Source organism: Phascolarctos cinereus, unplaced genomic scaffold, assembly GCF_003287225.1.
Source record: "Phascolarctos cinereus isolate Bilbo 61053 unplaced genomic scaffold, phaCin_HiC Scaffold_5;HRSCAF=322, whole genome shotgun sequence".
In the NCBI taxonomy this organism is placed as follows: domain Eukaryota; kingdom Metazoa; phylum Chordata; class Mammalia; order Diprotodontia; family Phascolarctidae; genus Phascolarctos; species Phascolarctos cinereus.
The window spans coordinates 176,818,757-176,843,329 of NW_027555958.1; the positions used below are offsets into that span (position 1 = coordinate 176,818,757).

The window sequence follows — 24,573 nt, forward strand, 5'->3', positions numbered from 1 at the left end:
TACTGTAGCAAGACAATTCTTTTATTGTGTGTGCACTCTCTCTCTCTCTGTGTCTGCTCTCCTCTCCTTCCCTCCCTCACTCTCTCTCTGTTTCTCCCTCTTTCTCTTTCTTTCCTCCCTCTCTTTCCTAATTGATTCACTAGAGTGGCTTTTCCAAACTTTTTCACCCTTTGTTCATATTTCTCCTCCTCTCAGCCAAGAACCCTGCATCATATTTCTTTTTTTCTTTAAGTTTATTTTCATTCACTAGTTTTCTGACTTTTCTAATTCCTCTCCTCTAACTGACAAAGAAACAGAAGCTAAAACCCTGTTACAAACATATAATCAAACAAAACGAATTTCCAAATTGGCCATAAATAGTAAGTCTTATTCTGCATTCTAAATCTTTCACCTCTATCAGGTTAGTAGCATGTTCATCATTAGCTCTCTGGAATTATGGTTGGTCATTATGCCAATCATAGTGCCTAAGTCTGTGAAAGTTATATGTCTTTTTAATATTGTTATCAACATCGGTTCATATAAATTTTTCCAGGTTTTTCTGAAACCATCTTCTTCATCATTTCTTACAATGCAATAGTATTCCATCGTATTTATATACATAACTTGATAAACCATTCCCCATTTGATGGCCACTTCCCCCAGTTTCCAATTCTTTGCCACCTCAGAAAGATCTATAAAAATTTTTTACATTCTTACAGTTTGATTTTCTTAGGACTAATCACTCCCTTATCCTACCTTCCTTCTAGTCAGTCTTCTGTTTCCTTCTTATTGTCCTATTGAGTGAAGTCAATTTTGTACTTAATTGTGTATTTATATTTTTCTGTCATTTGACCAGTTCAGATGAGAACGAATGAGATTCAGGTGTCTGCTGTTTCCCACACCCCTTCCTTCTTGTACATATAGACATCCCCTTGTGAGATAATTTCCCCTAACTTTCCTCCCCTTTCCACCTCAGTGTGTTTTTTTTATTAACTTTCTTTCTGATCATCCACATAATAGAACCACACTTAGGCCTTCTGTCTAATTAAACTATGAACCCTGATAATAGGTGTCTGAGGGAATACCTGGTATAATCCATCTCCCCATGTTAGAATGTAAACATTTTATTCTTATTTCATCCTCTGTGATTGTGTTTATCTTTTGATAAATTTTCTCTTGGCTCCTGTGTTTGCAGTTCAAATTTTTTACATAGCTCAGTTTTCTGTTCAGGAAGTCCTCTTTTTCACTTAAAGATCCTGACTATATATAGCTGTATCTATATCTCTTAACTATATCTTCTTGATACTTGAATTCTTTCTCTTTGGCTTCTTATAGTATTTGTTCTTTGACGTGAAAGCTCTGGATTTTAGCTTTTATATTTCTGGGCATTTTCATTTTGAGATTTCTTTAAGGAAATGATCAGTGGATTCTTTCTGTTTCTACTTTGTCCTTTGAATCTAAGAGACCTGGGCAGTTTTCTTTAAAGATTTCTTGAAATGATGTCTAGCCTATTTTCTGGTTGTGCCTTTCAGGTTCGCCTTTTCGGTGCCTTTTCAATAATTCTTACTTTTTTTATCTCCTTGATCTCTTTTCCAGGTTGTTTAAAATAGTTTTTTTGGCTTTACTTCTATTTTTTTCATCTGTTTATTTGTTTTAATATTTCTTTTTGCTTCTCATTAAAGGCTTTGGCTTCTATTTGGTCCATTTTGATTTTCAGGAGTTTATTGCTTCGGCAATAAACTTGTGCCAAGTTTTTAATTCACCTTTGAATTTTTCTTCAATAGCTCATTGCCTTTCCATTTTCCCTCTCAAACTGTATCATTTCTTTCATAAAAACAATTTTAACTCTTAAAAAAACCTTTTGCTTAACCCAGAATTCTAGCTGAATCTGTTCCCAAGCTGTTTTCCTTTGAGGTTTTTAGTTTATAGATGTTTTGGAGTCATTCTCTTCTTCTGGGTATGTATCTTGAGGGTCTTTGTCAGTATAAAAGCTTTTTATGGTTGGAGTCTTCTTTTTGTTGCCTCATTCTGCCAGACTTTGTACACTTCTGGAGGAAGCATCTTGGCTGACTCTGTGTCTTTCAGGTTCATGCAGCTATTTTCTTGGGTATTGAGTGTTATATTATTCAAGGATCTCAGGGATAATTCAGGACTTAAAACTTTCAGCACTTGCCCTGATCAGGACAAATCTGAGTTGTTGTTCCCCTTGTCTGAGCTATAAAAGTTCCTCACCTTACTTTGAATTTGAGCAACAGGCCTGTGAGCTTGTATCCTTTGGAATTTCAGTAGAGTGCTGTTGGCCTCAATCACTATCAGCCAGTTGAAAAGCCCTGCTGGTTCAGAGTGACATTTTTTTGGACTTGAATTGTCCTGGCTTTTCATATGCAGAATTAAGATTACTCCTAGAAATTGAAACTAAGATCTTACCCTTCTCTTGGAGTTTGAGGCACATAGTTGCTGCTTGCTCCTGAAATTTTCTTTGGTCGGTTCACAATCTAAGGCCTGCTAATCTGGAATATTACCACTCAGCAGAGATTTCCTCTTCTCCTGTTTCATCCTAGAACTGGGTAGTAAGTGACAAAGATGCCAGTTGGCACCAATTTCTGCATGTTGTATGAGGCTGCAGTGCACAGATATGGATCTTAGACCTTATCTTGCCCCAGATATATGGCCTTATTCCTTTAGTCCCTTGGTGCTAGAATGCTTCATATGACATGCTCCTACTTGGACTGTCTCTTCAGTGTCTATAGATTTCTCCTTCTGTTTATGTTAGCCTAATCTGGAAAAATGACTCATTGTGCCTTTTTCTTTAATTTTATGATCAGTATTTGGTTTAGTACATTTTCTACATCTGTTTGGAGCAATTGTAGGTTGGGGAGGTGAGCTTACTATATTTTCTGCTATTTTGCCATTTTGGCCATTGTCTCATATGTGATGAAAAAATTGAGTCCATTCATCAAGAGCTCCTTTTTCCCTCCTCATTTCATATCACTGAGATGCTTTCTGCTGCCGTCTCCTTCACATTTGTCTCTCATGAAGAGATGGCCTTTTCCTTGCCAAGATAAATCCCTTTTCATGCACAAGTGATCCCTTTCTGTTCTGTCATCTATAGAAGATTGCCCCCTCTATTATTCCCACTTTCTCACTTATATTATTTTCCTATGTACTGGCTCTTTCCCAGCTTCCTACATACATAACCTTGTCTCCCTTATTGTCAGAAACATCCACTTGATCCATTTATCCCTACTATTTTCCTATGTTTTTCCTACCATTTTTACTTCTTTCACCATCTTCTTAACTCTGTAGTCTGATTCTGACCTTATCAGTTAACCAAAACTGCTTTCTCCAAAATTACTAGTTATGTCTTAATTGCCAAATCGAACAACATTTTCTCAGTTCTTATACTTCTTGACCTCCCCGTAGACTTTGACGGTGTCCATCACCCTCTTCTCCTTGATATTCTTGTCTCTCTTGATTTTTCTGACTCTGTTCTCTCTTGGTTCTTCTCCTATCTGCCCTTCCTTAGCCTCCTGTGCTAGATCTCATCCAAGCTACCCTCATTAACCTTGTATATCCTATAAAGTTCCATCTTGCACTCACTTCTCTTTTCTTTCTATAGTCTTTCACTTGGTGATTGCGTTTTATATTTCTAGCCTTAGGGTTTAACTGTTCCTGGGACAAGAGTAGGTACTTAATAAATGTTTATTGATGACTTGCATTTTTTATTAGCTGTCTCCCGAGGTCTTGAACTTTCTCCCTCCTTATCTCAGCTTCCTGCCTTCCGTGGCTTCTTTCACATCTTTGCTGAAGTCCCACCTTTTTAGCAAGAAGCTTTTTCTAGTTCTCCTTTATCTTAGTATCTTCCCTCTGAGATTATAATTCATATGTCTTCTCTGCGTCATTCTTATGTCTTCCCCTGTTTCTCAAGCTCTTAATATTCATCATTCCTTATGATCATATCAGTAGCATTTCACTATATTCAGAATTTGTTTAGCCTTTGTCCTTTATTTCAAGTTATTTGTTTATTTAAAAAAAGTTCTACAATGAGTTTTTTAACTTAGGTTTCTGCTAAAGTCCCACTTTCTGCAAGAATCCCTCCTTCATTTTAGTGCCTTCTCTCTGAGATTCTCTCTAATTTATCTCGTATACGTTTTATTTGTGCATAGTTTTTTGCATTTTGTATCCGCCATTAGACTGTGAAGTTGAGAGTGGGGACTTTTTTTTTGTCCTTTCTTTGTGCACTTAACTCAGTGCACTTAACTTGGTATATGCTATTTGACTTGTTGACTTCACAGTTACTGAGTGTTTGAGGTCTTCGTAACTCCCAAGTTCAGTTTTTTATACCACAGTTCTCCTCTTTTAGTGGTATCTTTCAGTTAGAGAATCAGCACTAATGATTGATTTAGCATTCATTTCACTATAATTCATTCTTAGTATTCAAGAGAAAAATGCACATTCTCTCACTGGGCATCCAAAACTCTTCACAGTCTTCATTTTGTTTGGCTTACCTATTCACTCTTGCTCCTTTCTTTCTGTTCACTACCAGATGCCTTTGTACATGTATTTCTAGAAGCATCACAGTGTAGTGGAAAGAGGGCTAGACCTGGGTCAGGAAAATCTGAGAAAAAAAAATCCTGCTGCAGATACTAGTTGAGTGACCATAGTTGAGTCACGTGACTTAAGGTGCCTCAGTCTCCTCTTGTATAAAATGAGGAGGCTGAGCTTTATGACTTCCAAGGTTCCTTCTAGTTATAAATTTCTGGTATTTCATGCAAATATATATATTTGTATATTTTTTGCCAGCTAGTGGCTTCCCTTCTTATAGTTTCTACATTGATTTTTTTTGTAATAAAACTTTTTTATTATGTTTGTTTATGATTGCCTTTATACATTTTTTGGTTAAAAAATTTCCTCCTTGTAATTTTGAAGGTTTTTGATTTCTGTGAAACAGTGAACTACTGCTTTTGGTTGTTCTTGATTTTCACTTATATAGTCTCTTTCCCTGATATACTTTTTTTTGGGTCTTTTAATCAGTTATCAAATAATTTTCTTCTTTTGGTATGGACCTGAATTTATTTTTAGGGGATGAGGAGGACTGCCAATGATGAAACTTCCATTATTTAAATCATTGCCTGCTTTGCTACTTAAAGTGACTTGCTCAGTATCACATTGCCATTCAGAGGCTGGACTTGAATTTAAGTCTTCCTAATGTTGAAGCCTACTCTTTATCCATTACTCCACATGTCCTCTTAACCAAATTATCGCTTGATGAAATAATTTGTTGTCTAGTAATGTATCCTTTGTTCCTACTTCTTTTTTCCATTAATTTGCTTGAAGTGTTTGACCTTTTCTTCCTTCAAGTGAGTTTGTTATTTTGTGTGGTTATATATTATTCCCAGCTAATTTGATATACACTAAATATCTCGTCATTTTTATCGTATTTTCTGTTGATTTTCTCAATCTACCTGTAGTATTTCTCCAAAAAAATTTTCAACCTTAATTATTATGGATCCTATTTTATAAGTAAATTATATTAGATTTTCTGGAACCTTAACTATTAACTACATTAAGAAGGAACAATATGATCTAATCTAATATAGTTGGCTATTTTCTTAGGATTAACAAAGCTAAATAATGTCATCAAATTTGTTTTTTAATTTTGTGTTTCTCAGGAATATTTGCTTTTTTTTTTTACAGCTTCTTGAAGGAAGTTTTGCTAGAGAAGTCAGTCATGAAGTAGATGGACTTATTTTTCAGCCTATTGGAGTAAGTTGAAACATGTATTATTAAAATGTGTGCTTTTCTCATAATTTTTAAAGGCTAATTCCATTTAATGGTTTTTGTTGTATGTAAATAGTCCTATGAGTAGTAATTAATCTGTAAAGAATTATTTGCAGGTACTTTGACTTTCATGGCTTGTTTTTTAATTGAAGAAGTATCCTTACATACCATGACAAAGTCATAAGATTAGGGTGATTTGTTTTCTGCTAATATATTGTGTTCCATTTGGCGCTAATCCTATCATTCATTTATTCTCTACTTTCCCTCTCTTCTCCATGCCATGAACCTATTTGGTTCTTGTATGGGGTAAGGTGTATTAAACTGCATATCTGGTTTTATTCTAGACCAGGGGTTCTTAACCTTTGTGTGTGTGTGTGTGTGTGTGTGTGTGTGTTAATGGACAGACAATCTATGGATCCCTTATCAGAATAATGTTTTTAAAAGGCATTAAATAAAATACATGGGATTACAAGTGGAACCAATTATACTGAAATACAGTTATCAAAATATTAAAAGAAAAAAAGCTTACAGACATTAGCGATAGACTGAAGTGACTTTGGAGCCTGATCTTGAAACTTCTTAGCCTGGTTCATTGCTCTTGATGTGCCATTTGTGTGGTATTCAAGTGTATTTCAAATGTGTATTTATCTATTGTAGAAGAAATAAGACTAGCCATAATCTGTATAATATGATGTGATATGTAGATATTAGCTGGGTTAAGTATTTACTATTTTAACATTTTAAGGATATATGACTTATAAGTGTAAATATTGTTATCGGTATAGATTTCAGCTTCACGGCTGGTCTTCATGAATGTCTGTGGCCACAAAAATTCTTTATCTAGTGGTTAGATTTCTAATGATGGTCCTCTCTAAAGTTAAGTAACAATTCTCAATGCAAAACAAATATTACTGCGGCGATACTGGAAGTTTAAACAGCCTGCACTGTACCTATACTAAGGGTTACATTTACAGCACCAAAAGATTAATTAGAGTGAGGCGAAATCCCCTTAGAAATGGAGTAGACAACTTGTCTGTGTTTCAGAGATAAGTCCCAGGAGTTTCAGCACACAGATGTTAATTGACTTACTCATGATCACAGTGTTAATAAATGTTTGAGGCTAGATTTGAAACAATTTGAATGCCTATTCCTGACTCAAAGCCCATCTTTTCATTATGCTTTAGCTACCTTTGCTTTCTTTACTAAACATGAAAGAGGTTCTTGTATTTCCAAATCAGGAAAGGTTTTTGTGGATTAAAAATAATCGATTATCAAAATGGCTTTTGCAACTTTCCTCTGTCATGAAATTTTTTTAAAATTAAATATTAATATAGCTACCCAAATTTTCCATTTGTAATGCTGCAATTTTACAAGGAAGCACAATATTCATAAATTTGTCAGAGCAGCAGAACACCTCCCATTTTCTCCCATTTCCACTTCTCTAGTGGTTGGTACTTTAATGTGAAGGATTCATTTGCATAAATTTATGACTCTTATGTTTTTTTTTCTTCCAATTTTCCTGTGTTCCCTTTAGATGAAATTTAGCAAGCCTCCTGAGGAGAACTTGTTTTATAATTCTTGTCTCAATCTGGGTTTACACTTCCATGGTTTAGAAGCTGCATCAAATACTCCATATTGTCTTGAGTAAGGACTAAGTTGTGAACTCCAGGATTCATGATTACCTTAGTGGTTACCTTCACTGTCTCATTAGTGTGCTCCTTTACCTTCTCCTTAAATCCTCTCAGAGGTGCACAGTGATTGGAAAGAGAAGAATCTGTGTGAAATATGGTCACTTGAAAGGTGCTATCATTTTCAGACACTGATAGTCCTATCTCCTTATTGGCAGATGAACTTAAATGTGTATTGGCTCCAAATTGAATTTTCTTTTGCAAGTAGCATCTTCCTTTTAAATTTGCATAAAAACCCCATATATATGTATGCATACCCAGCTATATGTGTATATGTATATATAAATATGTATAGCTGATAGAAGGAAAAGAATAACTAGTTGGTCCCTTACTTTCATGAGATGCTCATTTTAGGTGATTCATTTTTGCATTATGGATCTTGATGTAAATGTTTTCAGTGAAGCAATTTATTATTTATTTAGATATAGCATTGCTAAAGGAAGGTCTTCTTTAGAATCCTTTGTTATTAATTTTTATATTTTGGAGAATCAGCATTATAACATGAGAAAGGATGAGGTATTTCACTTCATAAATCAGTGCATCCTCAGTAGATTTCTACTGAATGTTGGTGTATGATGTAGAGATTCAGTAAGCAAGATTCAATGATAGTTATATTTCCTCCAAATATTGAATGGATATTTAACTAAATAAATTGGGAACATTAATAGACTTCTGTTCAACTTAAAAAAAAATAGAAAGTTTAGGGGTGGTGCTACAGATTTGGAATATTGTGTATACCTTCACATGAGTCATTGTATTGTTAGTTTTGCTTAATTGTTTTTCTTTGTTGCAAGAGACCTTTCATGTCATTAGGGTAATTTTAAAATATTTGTTATGTAAAAACAATGTACATTGATAAAACTTTAATTAAAAAAAATAGAAAAAAAGAGTTGAGGGCCAGGCTTGAGCATCTTAGTTATATATGTTTGAGTCTCCTCGGGATCTAGATTGCCATGAGAAAAGAAGAATTAAATCCTGATAGTTGGATAGAAATTAACATAGTTCCTTCTTAACATCATGTTTTCATGAGGTTGATGATAATATTTAGAGCTGTACTGCACAGATATTCATTACATGGTAATTCTCAGGCATGGATAGCTAAAGTGATGAGATAAAGAACAGATTTTTTTTTATTTTTTTATTTTATTTTTTGGCTAGGCAATGGGGTTAAGTGACTTGCCCAGGGTCACACAGCTAGTAAGTGTTATGTGTCTGAGACCAGATTTGAACTCAGGTCCTCCTGAATGCAGGGCCTGTGCTCTATGCACTGCACCACCTAGCTGCCCCCAGATATTTTTTTTTCCCTTTAAATATATGATGTTTTAGAAACAAAAGTCTTTTGTCTGAGCTGTGGGAAGATCTCAGGTGAGCTAGCAGCAGAAGGGGCAGGTTCTGCTAACACTAATTTCCTATATCTGTATATCAACTTCAAGAGAAATTACTATTTGTCAGTCATTAAATATTTATTAAACATCCGCATTGTTCCTAGCACTGTTCTAAGTGCTAGGGTTACAAAGGAATGTAAAAGATAGTCCCTGTTCCCAAGGAGCTCACAGGGGAGCAAAATGTAAACAACCACATACAAACAAGTTATATGCAGAATAAATTGGGAATTATCAACAGAGGGAAGGCACCAGAATTAAGAGGGGTCAAGAAAAGACTGCCTGCATAAGATGAGATTTTAATTAAAACTTGAGGGAAGCCAGAGGCAGAGATGAGGAGGGAGAAAATTCCAGGTATGTGATAGCCAGTGAAAATACTTGGCATTGAGAGGTAGAGCAAGGAGGCTAGTGTAACTGGATGGAAGAGTAAGTGCTAGGTTCTTAACTGAGTGGGTCCAAATGAGCCATAGGAAACATGAGGTTTTAAAAGAGCCACTGTTGTGAATGGGACAGTGAGTTAATTTCAAAGGTGTAAAAGGATTGCCTTGCAGCAGTGAGGGCCAGTTGAGGTTATATAGAATAAATTTGTAGTGATCTAATAATGGTTTTGTTGTTCTCCTTGTCTCCAGCATCATTCAGCAGCATGTGTATAGGAGGGAACACAACACTGAAGGACACTATGAGATAGCTTCACATGAAATTTACCAGATTTCTTTACTTAACTGTGTTTTTACCTTCCGTTTTCTGAATAATCTTTATTTCATGGCTTTATGACTCTCATATCCATATCCTGTTGGGGTGATGCTACTTCTCCCTGACCATTTTTTTACTGGATAGGAAGCAGATGTTAATTGCTTTCTTAACTTTTCAATTTTCATGGAGCTGTTATACTCATTTCTAAAGGGATTCTTGCTTGCCTTGAACCTTTTGTATTTTATTTTCTACTGTTTAAATAAAGACTACAAACCATGATGTCATTTAATAAACATTATCTTCATACACTGTATGAAATCAGGAGAAAAATTCTTCCTAGTCATTTCCACACCATGCCACCTTGCTTATATAATATCCCTCCCTATATTTCCAGTTCTCCTTTATGCATCATCTTCTCCCATTAGAATGTCACTTCCTTTTAGGTGAGAATCTGTTTTGCTTGCATGTATTTGTATTTCGTCCTCTTAGTACAGTGCCTAGCATGTATATACTAAGCACTTATTAGAAACTCTTTTCATGAGATCTTAAATATAGATTTAGAAAGTGCCTCAAAGGCCATTTAGTCTATTCCCCTCATTTTCTGGATGAGCCAACAGAATTAACTGCAGTTTATTGAGTAGAGAGCCTAGGAGAACAACTTAAAAGTCATTCCAATTATGAGGGTATCCCATGGGATGAATGTTACAGAAGTAGAAATGATAAGACTTGACAACTGATTGGATATGTAGGGTGATACATACTGAAGAATCAGGGTAAAATTCTGAGGCTGTGAACTTTATGATTCAAAGAACTGTGGTACCTTCAACAGTGGGGAGTTTGCAGTAGGGATGGATTTGGACAAAAATATTCATTTTTTAATGTGTTGCTTTTGAGATATCTATGGGAAATCCATTTTGAAATGGCTAATAGATGATTCTCTCATACAGACCAGTATTAGGGCCATGATGGAAACCTTTTCAGGTTGACACGTTCTTCAGAGTTAGTACTTTAATTCCATATCCTTCATGATGTCATGAGGCATTAAGGTACTTAATTTTAGTCAAGAATTTGGTAGGTACTTAATAGGTTCTTGTTGACTTGAAAGATAATTTCAGCAAACATAGATAAAGTTAAATACACATTTTGACTACAGGTTTTCTTTTATTATCATTAGAAATAATCTAACTGGAATTATTTTTATCTTTCAAGACTATAAGTATTTTTTCATTTTTTGGTTATTCTGTATTTGACAAATACTTACATGAATATTTCCATAAACAAAGAACAGGAAGAGGATCATATATGAAACAGTATCTGTTATATTCAGCTTTTAAAAATTTTATAATAAATTTAACACATTTCAAAACTATTTTGCCCTATGGCTCCCTCTGAACTCTCTTCTGCTCTCTTCTGTGCATTTTAACCAAAGAATCATTGATGTCTTTTCTTTCTTTAACTTCTTTTTTTTATCACTATCACTAGCTTAACTCTCTCCCCAAGTTCTCTTTTATGCTCAAAATAAAGCAAACACAACTTCTCTCATAATAAATATGCCTAATCAAGCAAAAATAAATCCATATGATAGCCCACAATGTTTCATTCTGCACATTGAATCCATTACAACTCACATGAGTTGGGATATATGCTTTATCATAGGTCCTCTGGAAATGTAGTTGACCAGAATTCTTATTTCTTTCAAAGTTTTTTTCTTTATATTTTATGTATTGTATACATTTTTCTTCTTGCATTGCTTGCTGCACTCTACATCATTTTATAAGACCATATATATTATTAAAGTAATTTTGGAATAGTGACAGAAAATTTGTTAAAGCTTTGACTCATCACCATTGGCAATGGATTATGATGGCAGCTTTGTATGATTTTTAATGGAAATGAAATGACAGACATGGAATTGCATTAAATTCCTGGAATAATTTTCCTACTTAATATTTAAGTTTTTCTTGATAAGTATTTTAAACATATCAAACAAAATAGCTATACTTATGTCATCCAACTTAAGAGATATTCCCAATATTTATAGCTTTTCTCCTTCTGATAGGATAGGAAGGAATGAAGGGAGGGAGGGAGGGAGGAAGGAATAGAAGGAGGGAAGAAAGAAAAAAAAGGAGTGAGCATGAATTAGGAGCTTCTGTGCCCAGCACTGTCCTAAGTGCTAGAGATACAAGTTTCATGGGGGGAAAAAAAAAAGACAGTTCATGCCCTCAAGGAGTTTACAGTGTAATTGGGAAAGAAAGATAACACATAAAAGAAAGCTGAAAAGTGGTGGCCAAGTGAAGGTATTAAGTGTGGGTGCCTGAATTTGAAGTCCAGAGAAAGTGAAGAACAGAGCCTGGAGGAAAAAGGAAGGCAAGCCACCTTGGGCTGCTAAAAAAAACTGGGGACTCCTAAGAGGAACTTTTCAGAAAAAGGGAGGGTTGACCTTTGCAGAGGGATATCCTGGGGTAAGGCCGTGGGAGTGAGAGGCTGTTCCAAGATGTAGTAGCTTCAGGAACTGAGGGAAATACAAGGTGGAGCCTGAGAGTAGAGGGGACATGGTTTTGAAGTCAAGAGAAAAAAAGAAGTCTAGAATGCAAAGAAAAAAAAAGTACTTTTTTTTTTGGACTGATACAAAGGATTCTCTTAAATTTAATTCTTTAGTTCTATTGAATTTCTGGTTGATTCTTTCTCTTGATTGGATAAAATTGATGAAATGTGTTGATTTCAGTGAATTCCTGCTGGCCTCCGAGGTATGTGTATAAACTAAACATAGGGTAGTGTGAGTAAACTCAGTAAATCTTCCTTGGCTTAGAAGGGGCCACATCCTGAAGTTGCTATTGCCTGCTTGCCCTTTGCTCTTTTTCACCCATAGTTTTAGAGTGCATGTGCAATAACCTTACACAAAAAGGCCAAGGAAATGCTTTCTTCGTATTTTGTTATCTCTGACTTCTGTTTATTGGTCTTTTTCTTTGGGGAAAGTTGTATTTTTATTGTGACAGGAGGCTTTAGTAACATTTCTGCCTTTTTTATTATTTAAAATAGACAAAAATTAGCTGTTGTTTAACCTGAAAACAGTAGATAAAATTCATAGTATTTTTTTTTCAGATCTGCACCATTCTTGGTATTCCCAAATGGCATGCTGTTCTACCTAGGTAGTTGATATAGTAGAGTAGCAGAGTGAATGCCCCATACTGATCCCTCCCCTCTTCTGCAGGCTATGGAATACTTGCTTTATGGTGACAGTGATGTATGTAAGGTAGACTTGTGGGTTATTTTAGGTTTGAAGTCAGAAATAATTGCTAACAGTTTTTGTTCCAAAGTGGAAGGGTGGCTTTGGTGGGTATTGAGTTCTCCTGCACCAGAGGCTTTCAGATAATAGCTATATGAAATCTTGTTGGCAGTGTTGCATTAGAGATTTGGTCAGGTGTGGTTTGGACCTTATATCCCTTTTACTTCCTAGATTTTGTGATTTATTTGTTTAAAAAAATAAGAATAATTGTACCTCAAATTTAACCATGTCATTACTGAGAAATTTTAAAAATTGTGGAGTATAAAACTCTGTTCTGTAAACATATTAAAAAATAACATGTGCTTCACTGTATTATTGTCAGTTAAAGGAACAAAAGATAAGGAGAGAGAGATGAACCTGGGTGTGTAAAGGTAGATTAAAAGAGATGGGGAGGGGCAGGTAGGTGGTGCAGTGGATAGAGCATCAGCCATGTAGTCAGAAGGACCTGAGTTCAGATGTGACCTCCGACACATTACACTCACTAGTTGTGTGACTCTCGGCAAGTCACTGAACTCCAATTGCCTCCCCCCCCAAAAAAAAAGATGGAGAGAAGAAGAGGCTCATGATATTTTATCATAAATATGCTATTCAATTAATTGATTACGATCCCCATTAATGATCATTTTTTTCAGCTGATGCAGCAATTTAAAGTAATTTTTCTTTTGGAAATTGTAGCAAAGATGTTCACTTTAAAATATATCTCTAATAAAATATGTATTTTTATTGAATTATAAGTTTTTCTGTTTATGAAGGTTTTTTTTAGCATCATTGCTTTATGACCTTTGCAAAAATTGAAGGATGCTGCGTAAGTCTATGAGCCATTTTATATTTTCTTTGCTTCACATGATGTTATTATCAAACAATTACCTAACAATGCAATTAGCCTACTGGTGATGAACAGCCAGGCTAGTTACTGGGAAAGTGGACATAGTCTGTTACATGGACCATTCTTGAAGCTTTCCTGGCCTGGTAGAACTTGTGAGAGCTTGTGTTTTATTAGCACTGCCTCTTAGATCCCAGAATTACTTCTAGTCCATGTTGAATCAGAGTAGGAGGGGTGTGTGTGTGTGTGTGTGTGTGTGGGTATCTTAGTCTCCCTGTTTCACTTGGACTAGAAGTGTAGCAGCTTCTCGTGGGTCTGATCTCAATACTGTTTGTTATGGAAGCTCTAACTTACTCCATTTTTTCAGACCTGGACCCCATTAAGCCATTTGTTCCCAGGGGCTTACCATATTAGTGTGAGACTTACTGTGGACATTGAATCAACTTTAGCCCCACTGCAGTCAGAACTGCTGAACTTTATCTACCAGCCTCAGCCTCTTCTGTTTATAGAGGTTATAGGCATGTGCCACCATGTTTGGCCATTATGATTTTTCTTTCTTTTTTTAATTTTCTTTTTGATTTATGGAATAAAACACGCATTTCCATAACGTAGTACAACAAAAAAGATGAATGACATGAAACTGCGAATCTACTATGAACAATTTGCTATTCTTTTCAACTATAACAAAATTATCATTAAGTTATTTTTTCTTTTTTTTCCTTCCCTCCCTCCACCACCTTAGAAATGACTACTATTAGACACAAATAGGGGTGTGTGTGTGTGTGTGTGTGTATAAAATTATTCTATACATCTATTTAATAGTTCTTTCTGTGGATGCAGATAGTATCTTTCTTCGTATGACATTTTTAGTTAATTTAGGTATTTATAGTGGACAAAATAACTCATTCTCTCAAAGTTGTTTTTAAAACAATATTGCTGTTACTGATACAATATTCTCTTGGTTCTGCTCATTTCATGAAAAAAAATCCTAGAATGATATTATCAAAAAAAGAATTTGATTGAAAAAATACCATTATCTACTTAGCAATGTGCTTACTTTTCCATCTCTCCACAAGCTTTGAGATTAGTCTACATACATATCAAGGACTTCTTTTATTGAAAGTATGAGAAGGTGACAAACTAGCTTTCGCAAATATGTATTCTGTAGAAGTGCGCATCTGTGTAAATGGTGAATGGGAAAAGTAAAAACAAATAAGCATTGTATTCTGCTTTAGGTCAGGCATTATCCAGTAGGGCAAATAATGCATGTTCTCATCTTTAATAAAAGAAATAGAACATAATAATTGCATTAGAGTGATGTGAGGAGGGGGCAGCTAGGTGGTGCAGTGGATAGAGCACCGGCCCTAAAGTCAGGAGGTTCTGAATTCAAATCCAGCCTCAGACCAAACACTTGACACTTACTAGCTGTGTGACCCTGGGCAAGTCATTTAACCCCAGTTGCCCCCCTACCCCCCAAAAAAAAGAGTGATGTGAAGAGACCATCAGATGAGTTTATAGGAGAAAGAAGTATCTCTTCCACTTTTTGGGAAGCATGAGTAGTGATGAGGCAAAGCATTTAATGTGGACCTTGAAGAAGGCAATTGCTGATATTAATAATCCTAAATGGTTTCAGTTTGCTGTGATTTGTCTTTAAATGTCCTATAAAGTACACAATTCACTTATCTCAGTAGAATATGAACTCTTTGTGGTCAGGGACTCATTTTTTATCTTTATATCCTTATCACTTTTTGCACATTGTAGATACTTAATTTGTTTATTGAATTGAATCTCACCATTATTATTGATTTCAATGAGGCATGCTAGGATGCATATATGAGACATTTTCTTTAAATACATCCTTGTAGTTTTGAACATGCTTCCTTTTTGATTAATTAGTTTCTTGGCACTTAAGCCTGTTGTGTGTAGAATTGATGCCATATTCACAGATGGCCATGATTGTATATAGTCAAAAGGCTGTGTATGTAAAAAACCAATGTTGAGACATAAATTGCAGAAAGAAGTGCAAAAAAAAAATTAAACTGATTAAATACACCTAGGATTAATGAAGAAACTTCTGTGAAGTGCAGAAATGTGTAGTCATTTGAAGCAAAAGGTTTGTGTAGAATTTAGGCAATAATGTGATTTATTTAATGAATGTTCCTCTTGATGAAATCTTTAAAACCAACATTTGCAATGGAGTCTCATTACAATTGTGTGCTGTTATGAACCTATATATTATGTTAATTTGCAAGCTACTATTTTGCAAGAAAGTTTATGGCTCTTGATGTAGATATTCAGTGAAATTACTGATTTTTTTAAAATTAAAAAAAACACGTCTCCGCTAACTGTGAATTAGTATAGGTGATTTCACAGTTGATCTAGGAACTTTATTTCTACAGATTGTTTTAACTTTTTACATAGATGATGGAAAAGTCCTTTAAAAAACAAATTACTGAGTTTTCACTGAATATCTTCATCAAGAGCCACAAACTTTCTTGCAAAATAGTAGCTTACAAATAAATACAATATATGAGTTTATAATGGTACACAGTTGTAGTAAAAGACTTCATTGCATACCTACTAGTTATACATTTTGGTAATTTTTTAAAGTGAGGGCTTTTCTATCATCTATGTAAAAAGTTGAAATAATATGCAGAAATAAGTTTCTAGATCGACTGTGAAATCACCTATACTAATTCACAGTTGGCAGTAACAAGTTTTTTTAAATTTAAAAAAAGTATAATTAGTAGGTTACGTAATATTGGAGGACAGAGAGAAGGGTGAGCTTTGCTGAGAGTTCTGTCTTCTCATTTCCTCATCATCTCACTTCCCTCAGATAACTTCTGCCACTATTTTCTTCTTTACTCCAAAGTAATTTTCTAAAATATCAGTTCTACCATATCACACCCATACTCTGTAAACTCCATGGCTTCATATCACCTTCAGGATCAAATGCAAAGCCCTCTGTTTGGTCTTCAGTGACTTTCTTAACCTAGTGCCCCATCTTTCTAGTCTTCTTAAAACTTACACCTCCCTCCCCCCCATACTCTGTTATCCAGTGACACTGGCCTCATTGTAGTCCCACAAACAAGATACTCCTCTGGGCTCTGGGCATTTTTTTAAGCTGTCTCTTGTATTTGCCATGTTCTTCCTCCTCATCTCTTCCTCCTGACTTCCCTAGATTCCTTCAAGTCCCAGCTAAGATTCCATCCTTTACAGTAAGGCTTTCCCAAACACTCTTAATACTAGTGCCCTCTCTCTGTTATTTATTTCCTATTTACCTGTATATAGCTTAGTTGTACATATTTGTGTGCTTGTCTCCCCTGTTAGATTGTGAGCCTCCTGTGAGGGAGAGAGGAGGATAGGACTGTCTGGTGCCTTTCTTTGTATCCCCAGCACATAGCAGAGGGCCTGGCACCTAATAAATGCTTATTGACTGACTGATCCCTACTTCACATGAAGTGACTCTTTTTTGCCCAGGGAAACTCTTCTACATTTACCAGTGATCTCATTAAGGCCCATTTCCCTATCTGCTAGCTGCTCCCTAGTGCCTCAAACATGCCCTATATTCCCCATCATCAAAAAATCCTCACTTGATCTGTCTGTCCCTACTATCTAATCCCTCATGTCTCCTTTTTGTGGCCAAACTCCTTGAGAAGGCAATCCATGATAATGACTTGCTCTCTTCTTAGCTCTCTACAGTCTGGCTTCCAATCTCATTGTTCAATCAAAACTACTCTCTTTGAAGTTACTAATGATCTCTTAATTGCCAAATCATTCAGCCTTTTCTCAGTCTGCATCCTTCTTTACCTCTCTCCAACCTTCAACACTATCACCCTCTTTTACTTGATATTCTCTTCTCTGTTTTTAGTCACTACTCTGATCAGATGGCTCCTTCTCAACTTTCTTTTCTGGATGTTCATCCAGGTCACATCCACTAATCCTGGTCCCTTTTTTCTTTTTCTGTATTATTTTATGTGGAGATCTCATTAGCTTCCTTGGATTCAATTATCATCTCTGTGTTCCCTGTCACCTCTAGGATCAAATATAAAATCCTCTGTCTTTCAAAGCTCTTCATAACTCCATAGCACCTCCCATTTTCTATCCTTCTTACACCTCACCTTCCTTCCACATACTCTGTGATCCAGTGACACTGGCTGGCTTCCTTGGTATTCCTGTCACAAGATACTGCATCTCTTGATGCTGGGTCTTTTAATTGTCTGTCCCCTGTGCCTGAAATTGTCTACCTCTTTGTCTCTGCCTTATGGCTTCTCTGGCTTCCTTCAAGTCCCAGATAAAATCCTATCTTCTACACTAAACCTTTTTGATCCCCCTTAATTCTAGGGCCTTCCCTTTGCTGATTATCTCCAATTTATCCTATGTATAGCTTGCCTTTTTTTTGTTTTTACATTTTTTTGTGTGTGTATTGTTTCCCTATTAGACTTTGAGTGCTCCTTGAAAAGATGTACTTTTTACATTTCTTTGAATGGAGAACTTAGTTTAATTGCTGTTACATTGGATGTGCTTAATAAGTGTTTATTAGCTGGCTGATTATGGCATTCATCTGATCTGCTTGTGTAGTAATCCTATCAAAAAAAGGAAATGTTAAATTGTGTATCTAGAGCCATCTAAAGCCTATTAGATTCTAGGCTTTTAAAATCAGGATGTGCCTTTTAAAAATATAGCTCAGTAACTCATATATGCTTAATAAATGTAATTGAATTCTGGATGCTTAATTATCTCATCCTAACTGCTGGTGATTGTTACTTACATTTCCAAGGTCTTAAAAACCTGTCTGTGGTCCCCTCCTGCAAGTTAGGCTAATTTTTCCTTAAAATTCATTGACATCATCTACTACTCTTGGTTGCCTCAGTGTATTAAAGCTTCCAGCTGTTCATATCACTTCCTGGTTCCCTGAAAACTAAGCAGGTAGGAGGAACTTCAGGGACACTTGGATACTGTGAATTAAAATGGCCAAATCAGGCAAAGAGGCTTTGCTCAGCTGAAACCACTGGAGGTGTCCTCAGTGCTTATCCTTGTTGAATATCCTCTTGCTATGGCTAAATAATTCTCTTTTTGGTAAACTGTACAATGACCTACAGGTATCTCATTTTGTTTTGATATTGAACTGAAACTACCAGTTGAGTCAGGTCCAGCCTAGATCACCTAAGTTTTTCATTTCCTGACTTCACTTTACAGTATCAGAACAGTTGTCTGTGTCTGTTCTTTTGCAGTCCATCCAGTTTGACATTTCTCAAAATCAATCACTTCACAACCATTTATTAAATCCTTACTATGTATGTGTTGGATGCTGTGCTCAATGCTGAAAATACAGATATTAGAACCTACTTTAAGTATGTAAGACTTTTAATATGTTAAAATCCTTAATGTTGCCCAAATATTAAAAATTCTGTGAAAATATTATATTCTCTACTTAGCAAATGCAATTATTTTGAATTTCAGTTCTTATTCCCTCTGACACTATCCTTTGGAAATGCTTTTAGTGAATTCTCTAAAAGGAAGAGAAGAAAACCTGAGGACCTGCATGAACCACAAGCTAAATAATGAGCTTTTGAGCAATTAGTTCACTCTAATTTTTCGTAGTAGGATTCCTGCTGCTCTTCATGCTTGTGAAAATTGGTGTTGGTAGTCAGTAATCAGCTCTGTTATATTTAGTCTATTTATTTTCGCTGTCCTTTAGATATTTTAGGTAGCCTTTGCATTTTCATGGATTACATTACTTGGGAAGATTTTGAGTCTCACAATTTTATTACCATACTATTAGAGCTATATTTACAGCCAAGAGATGCCTAACTTTTTGTATAAATTATCAACTACCATATTTTATTCAACTGTTTAATCAAGTATAATTGATAAATTTGGATACACTATAGTTTAAATTTATCTATTGAAAGTTCAAACTAAGCAGAACAGCCAGTAATTCATCCAACAAAACCTTATTTCCACTAAAAGCAGATTAAGAATATACCTTGAGCTTCATCATCAACTGCTCTACATCTAAGATTTCAAACTTAATAATTTTCCTTTACCAAAAGCTCCAGTGCCTTCCATATGTCTCCTGTTGCTGAATCTGCTCTTTAAATATATTGGTATTTATAGTTCCTTGATCCCTGCCTAGTCTGCTATTCATAGGATCCAAGAGACCTGTGAATGATCAAGTCTGTTCCTTTCATTTTACAGTTGAGGATACTGAGGCCCAGAAAGGTTGGGTGATTTGCCTTGAGGCAGTACTTACAGGTAGTATTCATTAGATCCGGGACTTGAATTCAGATTCTCTGACTACAAATCTAGGACTCTCCCCAGCTCCCTTTTGGCTTCATAGGTACTAGTCAGCATAGATCTCCTTCCTTTTCATAGCCATCAACTTATACCCTAAAATCTTCCACTCAAGGCCATAGTTTCCTTGCCAATCCTGAACCAAACTTGGCTAAAGCCCATCACTCATTTTCTTTTTTTTCCCACTGTCTCTGGGCTGTCAAGTGTTACTGGGCACATTTCATGTTACTGTGTAATTGATGTTCTGCTGCAAATTCATGCCGTATAAATTTAGCTGGACCCTTACTGCTGCTTGTCAAATATTTTATTTGTTTCTATTTAATCCTTATACTATTCCTCAAAGCCGCTGTTGCAAACCCTTCCTTGAATCCCAGATCGCTCATCTGTTGGAGTTATTCTTTGCAGAAGACCTCATTGCCTACCTTATCAACAACAGTGCAATTAGATAACCTCAAAATTTCTCTATTTTGTACCTACCTTGTCCTTTCTCAAAGGAATAACTGCCCTACCTCTTTTTCAAGGGTACCCTTTCTACTTTATGCCTTTGTTCCTATCTGGATACTCCCTTCTTCAGACCTTGCTTCATTAAAGAAACTAAATAGTTTTTTTCATTTCCTTCCCAACTCCTCTTTAACCTTAAGATATTTTTCTGATTCTCTCTGTCCTTTAAAAGAAAAAACAAACCACCCCCACAACAAACTTCATTAGTCCTGGTGATCCTTTCTTTTACCGCCAAATTTCTTGAAAGAGTAGTCTATTCCTGGTTGTTTTTTTTTTTTTTAAATTTGTCGTTGTCCTTCAAAACCATGTCTTCTATCACTGCCTGGGGCCTCATCTTAAACTAATATTCCTTCCTCTTGTTAATTTTTTCCTATTTATCTTGTCTGTAGCTTGTTTATATATAATTGTTTGCGTATTGTCTCCCCCATTAGACTATGAAGTCCTTGAGAACAGGGACTGTCTTTTGTTTTTGTTTGTGTTCCTAGTGCTTAGCACAGTACCTAGCACATAGTAAGCATTGACTGACTATGTAAATCATGCTTATTTGTCTCCATAGGGATCCCTGAAACACACCTGATCAGATAGTGGAAATTACATTTTTTTCCAATGGCAGTTGTCTTCATCAAAACTTTAGATTGAACGTTGATTTAAAGTATTTTGTTTTCATTTTCAAGGGCTTTCTTTTGTTGATAGTAATGGTTGTTAATGTTTTATTTAATACATTTATAATTTTAATACTGTATTTCTCTGAGAGTTCAGTTTCTTAGAGACTTATAGAGGTTTAAATAATATGACAAAATAAATCAGGATAAAATTGCATTTAGCTACTTATTTTATACCATGTCTTTTTGAGAACATTTCATAATAATTAAAATGCCTTTTTCAAAACAGAATACTCATTAATATGCAAAAATGAATTTTAAAATAATTTGCGATGTAAAAACCTTGCGTTTTCATGCTTTAGAAATTGGTATTACCATTTTAATTTATTTGGTCAATTGTTGGGGAACCAACACAAACTAAGAATTATTGGTCATTTCATTGTCTTTGAGTTTACTTAAACTCTTGCTGTGGGATTACTTTAAACTCTTCTATTTTCACATTGTGTGTTTGATAAATATGTCTTTAGGTTTTATGGTCATAATTTACTTGTTAGACCTTAGTCTTGAAGTGAGAAATCATAACATGAAATCCAATAATGCTTTTCTATCCATATGTAGCCAGTTAAATTTTTCCATGTCATTAATTTAGATGGAAATATTTACCTATTTCTCTAAATATTGTATCCATTTTGAAAATTATTTCTCTTAGGTTGTTTGACTTTTTTTTTTGTGAGTATAGCTGATAAGACCAGTGTTATATCATCATCATTTGTGCCTTCTGTTTTGGGTGCAGAAACAAAATCTGTTCTTTGATCTGGAGCTGTAGCCTTATGTGCAGAGTATGTATTTTTGTAGCCCTTTGCTCTTAAATTCACAGTCAGCTGGACATCTTTGTTCAAAATGAGCTAGTATTCCTAATAGCTAAATGGCAAGATGGTCTTCACTGCTGTTTTCTGGGTGTCCACAGCTGTTGTCCTTTTGAAGGTATTTTATTGGTGCTAAAGCCATTGATTCTGACCTTCCTGATATGGATGCTTCACAAGTGCTTTCAGAATCACAACTTTATACATTCTGTTTTTATGTGTTGTCTGCACATGTTCAACCCATTGGTGTTCTGATGAGATGAATATTATTTCAGTGCTAGTTGATTAATCATGTTTCATGATTTTCTGAGTTATTCTGCATTGACATTCAGTATTCATTATGACTCTGAATAATGCTTATTACACTGAGAATCTGGTTATGTGGCATCCATGTAATGTCATCAGGCATTCACAACTATATAAAAATTTAGTTACTACACCTGTATAATTGACCTTTATTTGATCTGAAGTGTGGTGTTGTAGTCGTTCATCAAATGTATTTATTTATTGAATAAGTAAGGAACCTTTCAGACTGACAGTTTTGTTGAGGCTATAAGATATGAAGAAATGATTACAATTCTAAGTGTTTGCAATAAAACCAATTGAATGGTATAGATAATAAATTTAGTGAGGGAATTTAGGGTACAAAGAGTTCATTTCCTTGGAATGATCATGGAAGGTTTCAGGATTGAGCATTTGAGCTGGCTTTTAAGCTATCTATTTATCTGTCTGTCTGTCTGTCTATCTGTATTTTAATCCTTGTTTTCTACATAGCTGTTATTTACCAGTAAACCTTCTCCCTTCATAGAATCCTCTCTTTTAAACAAAAACAAACAAACCAGCTAAGGATAACCAAATGGTACAGTGACCTGGTTTGATAGTACTTAGTTCTCCACTTCTCTACCAAGAGAAAGGAAATAGATTTCATTATCTGTTTTCTAAGACCAAGATTGGCAATTGCATTTATTTTGAGATTTACTTAACTTCACTCACTAGCCTTGTTACTAGCAACCATGCTGCCTTGGATACCCCTTCCTCCATCCCACTCTTCTCCACTAGCACCCATCCTCAAACAGAATAAAATCAGCTCTGTCATTGCTCCAGGAAAAATATCAGTCTTCTCCCCTATGGCTCCACTCACAATTCTCATCACTTTTCAAACAAAAATATATCTAGATCTTTGACCACCAGTCTCCAATATATATTGCTTTTTCCAACTCCCCTGAATATTAGTTTTTTTTAAATTTCAAGGGCTACTTCCCCCCCCACATGTGTGTGTGTGTGTATGTGTGTGTGTGTGTATTGTTAGACTTTATTTGTGTTACATCAATTCATAGAATTCTTTCTATGTTTTTTCTGAAACTCTCATTCATAATTTCTTAAGTTTCGTAATATTATTCATACTGTTACATTCATAAATCAGTTTGTTCTGCCACTCCCTAGTCTGTTGGTACTGATTTTGTTTTTTATTTTTTGCTACTAGAAAAAGTACTACTAAGACAGTTTTGGTTTAGAGGGAACTTTTTTTCTGCCTTTTGCTTTTGTGACTTTGATGGCCCTTTCTATGATATTCTTCACTTGAATCTCCCATTCATGGACAATTATATGTTCTTTCTTTAACATGAAGACTTGTGGATATCATGATCAGAAGGTTTTTTCCCCTCTATTTTATTTTAATCACAACAGTTAGATCTTTTTTCTACATTTTGAAAAAATGCTGGCAATTAAATCCTTTTAAAATATTTTTAAGGGGTAAATATAAATATAAAAAGACATTTCTACTTGTAGTAGTACTGGACTTGTACTTTGTTAATGTTTGTACTTTAAAGAAACTTTAAAAGTCTGCTTTATTCAGCAAAAGCTATGTTTAGTGTTTCTGAACTCTGTAAGGAATCTTGATGTGGTTAAGTGTTCAAGAGTATAAGAGGACCTCCCCCGCCCCGGTTACTATTACTGAATTGGTGGCAGTGGAGGTTATAGAAGGTAGTCAAAACAGATGTACTTTGAATTGTGTATATGAGATCATAGGTGAAACAAAAGTCTTAGGAGTTGTTTTTTGAAATTTGAAAAATACAGCATCTATTTTATATTACTAGATAGGAAAATGAAATAAATAATTATTTAATGACTAGAGGATCTGCTGTCAAACAAACAGTTGTATCTTTTTTATGTTTACATCAGTCTCATGCTTTTCTCTAAACTTGATTTTCTATCTCTGTTATTAATCAGTTTGTCTTGAAATTTAGAGGCAGCTTTGGTTTGAATATTGCATACTTGTAAAATATTAATTTTTTAATTAAATCTTTACTACTACCAGTTATATTGAATATTATAGGTAGATTATAAATGAAAATTGGAATTAGGTTAATACTTGTCTTCAAGTACGTGAAGAATTAGAGAGATTTAATGCTATTGCAGGGATGTTGTTACCATGGTGAAAGTTTCAGTTTCCATGACATTTGCTTGCATATTTTGATAGGTCTTCAACTGAAGTAGGATTCTATTTCCTGGCAGACTGGAAAAAGTGTTATTCCATCCTTTCCCAAAATGTGTTTGGTTTTTCATTACAAAAATATATTAATTTCCAAAAGTGTTTGTAGTGACCTGCCAAGAAAAAAATGTGGCATATTTTTAATACCTTACTATTTTACTTACTTTTACTTTGGACCTTACCAGGC

At 35.0% G+C, this 24,573-nt stretch overlaps 1 protein-coding gene across 1 annotated transcript in view; it reads left to right on the forward strand.

Annotated features, from left to right (window-relative positions):
- The window catches only part of RNGTT (RNA guanylyltransferase and 5'-phosphatase), a 348,213-nt gene that overhangs the window by 141,155 nt on the left and 182,485 nt on the right, over window positions 1–24,573 (forward strand). Inside the window, exon 12 of the mRNA XM_020963066.2 lies at window positions 5,677–5,745. Coding sequence (XP_020818725.1) covers window positions 5,677–5,745 — 69 coding nt within the window. The remainder of the gene's footprint in view (window positions 1–5,676; window positions 5,746–24,573) is intronic.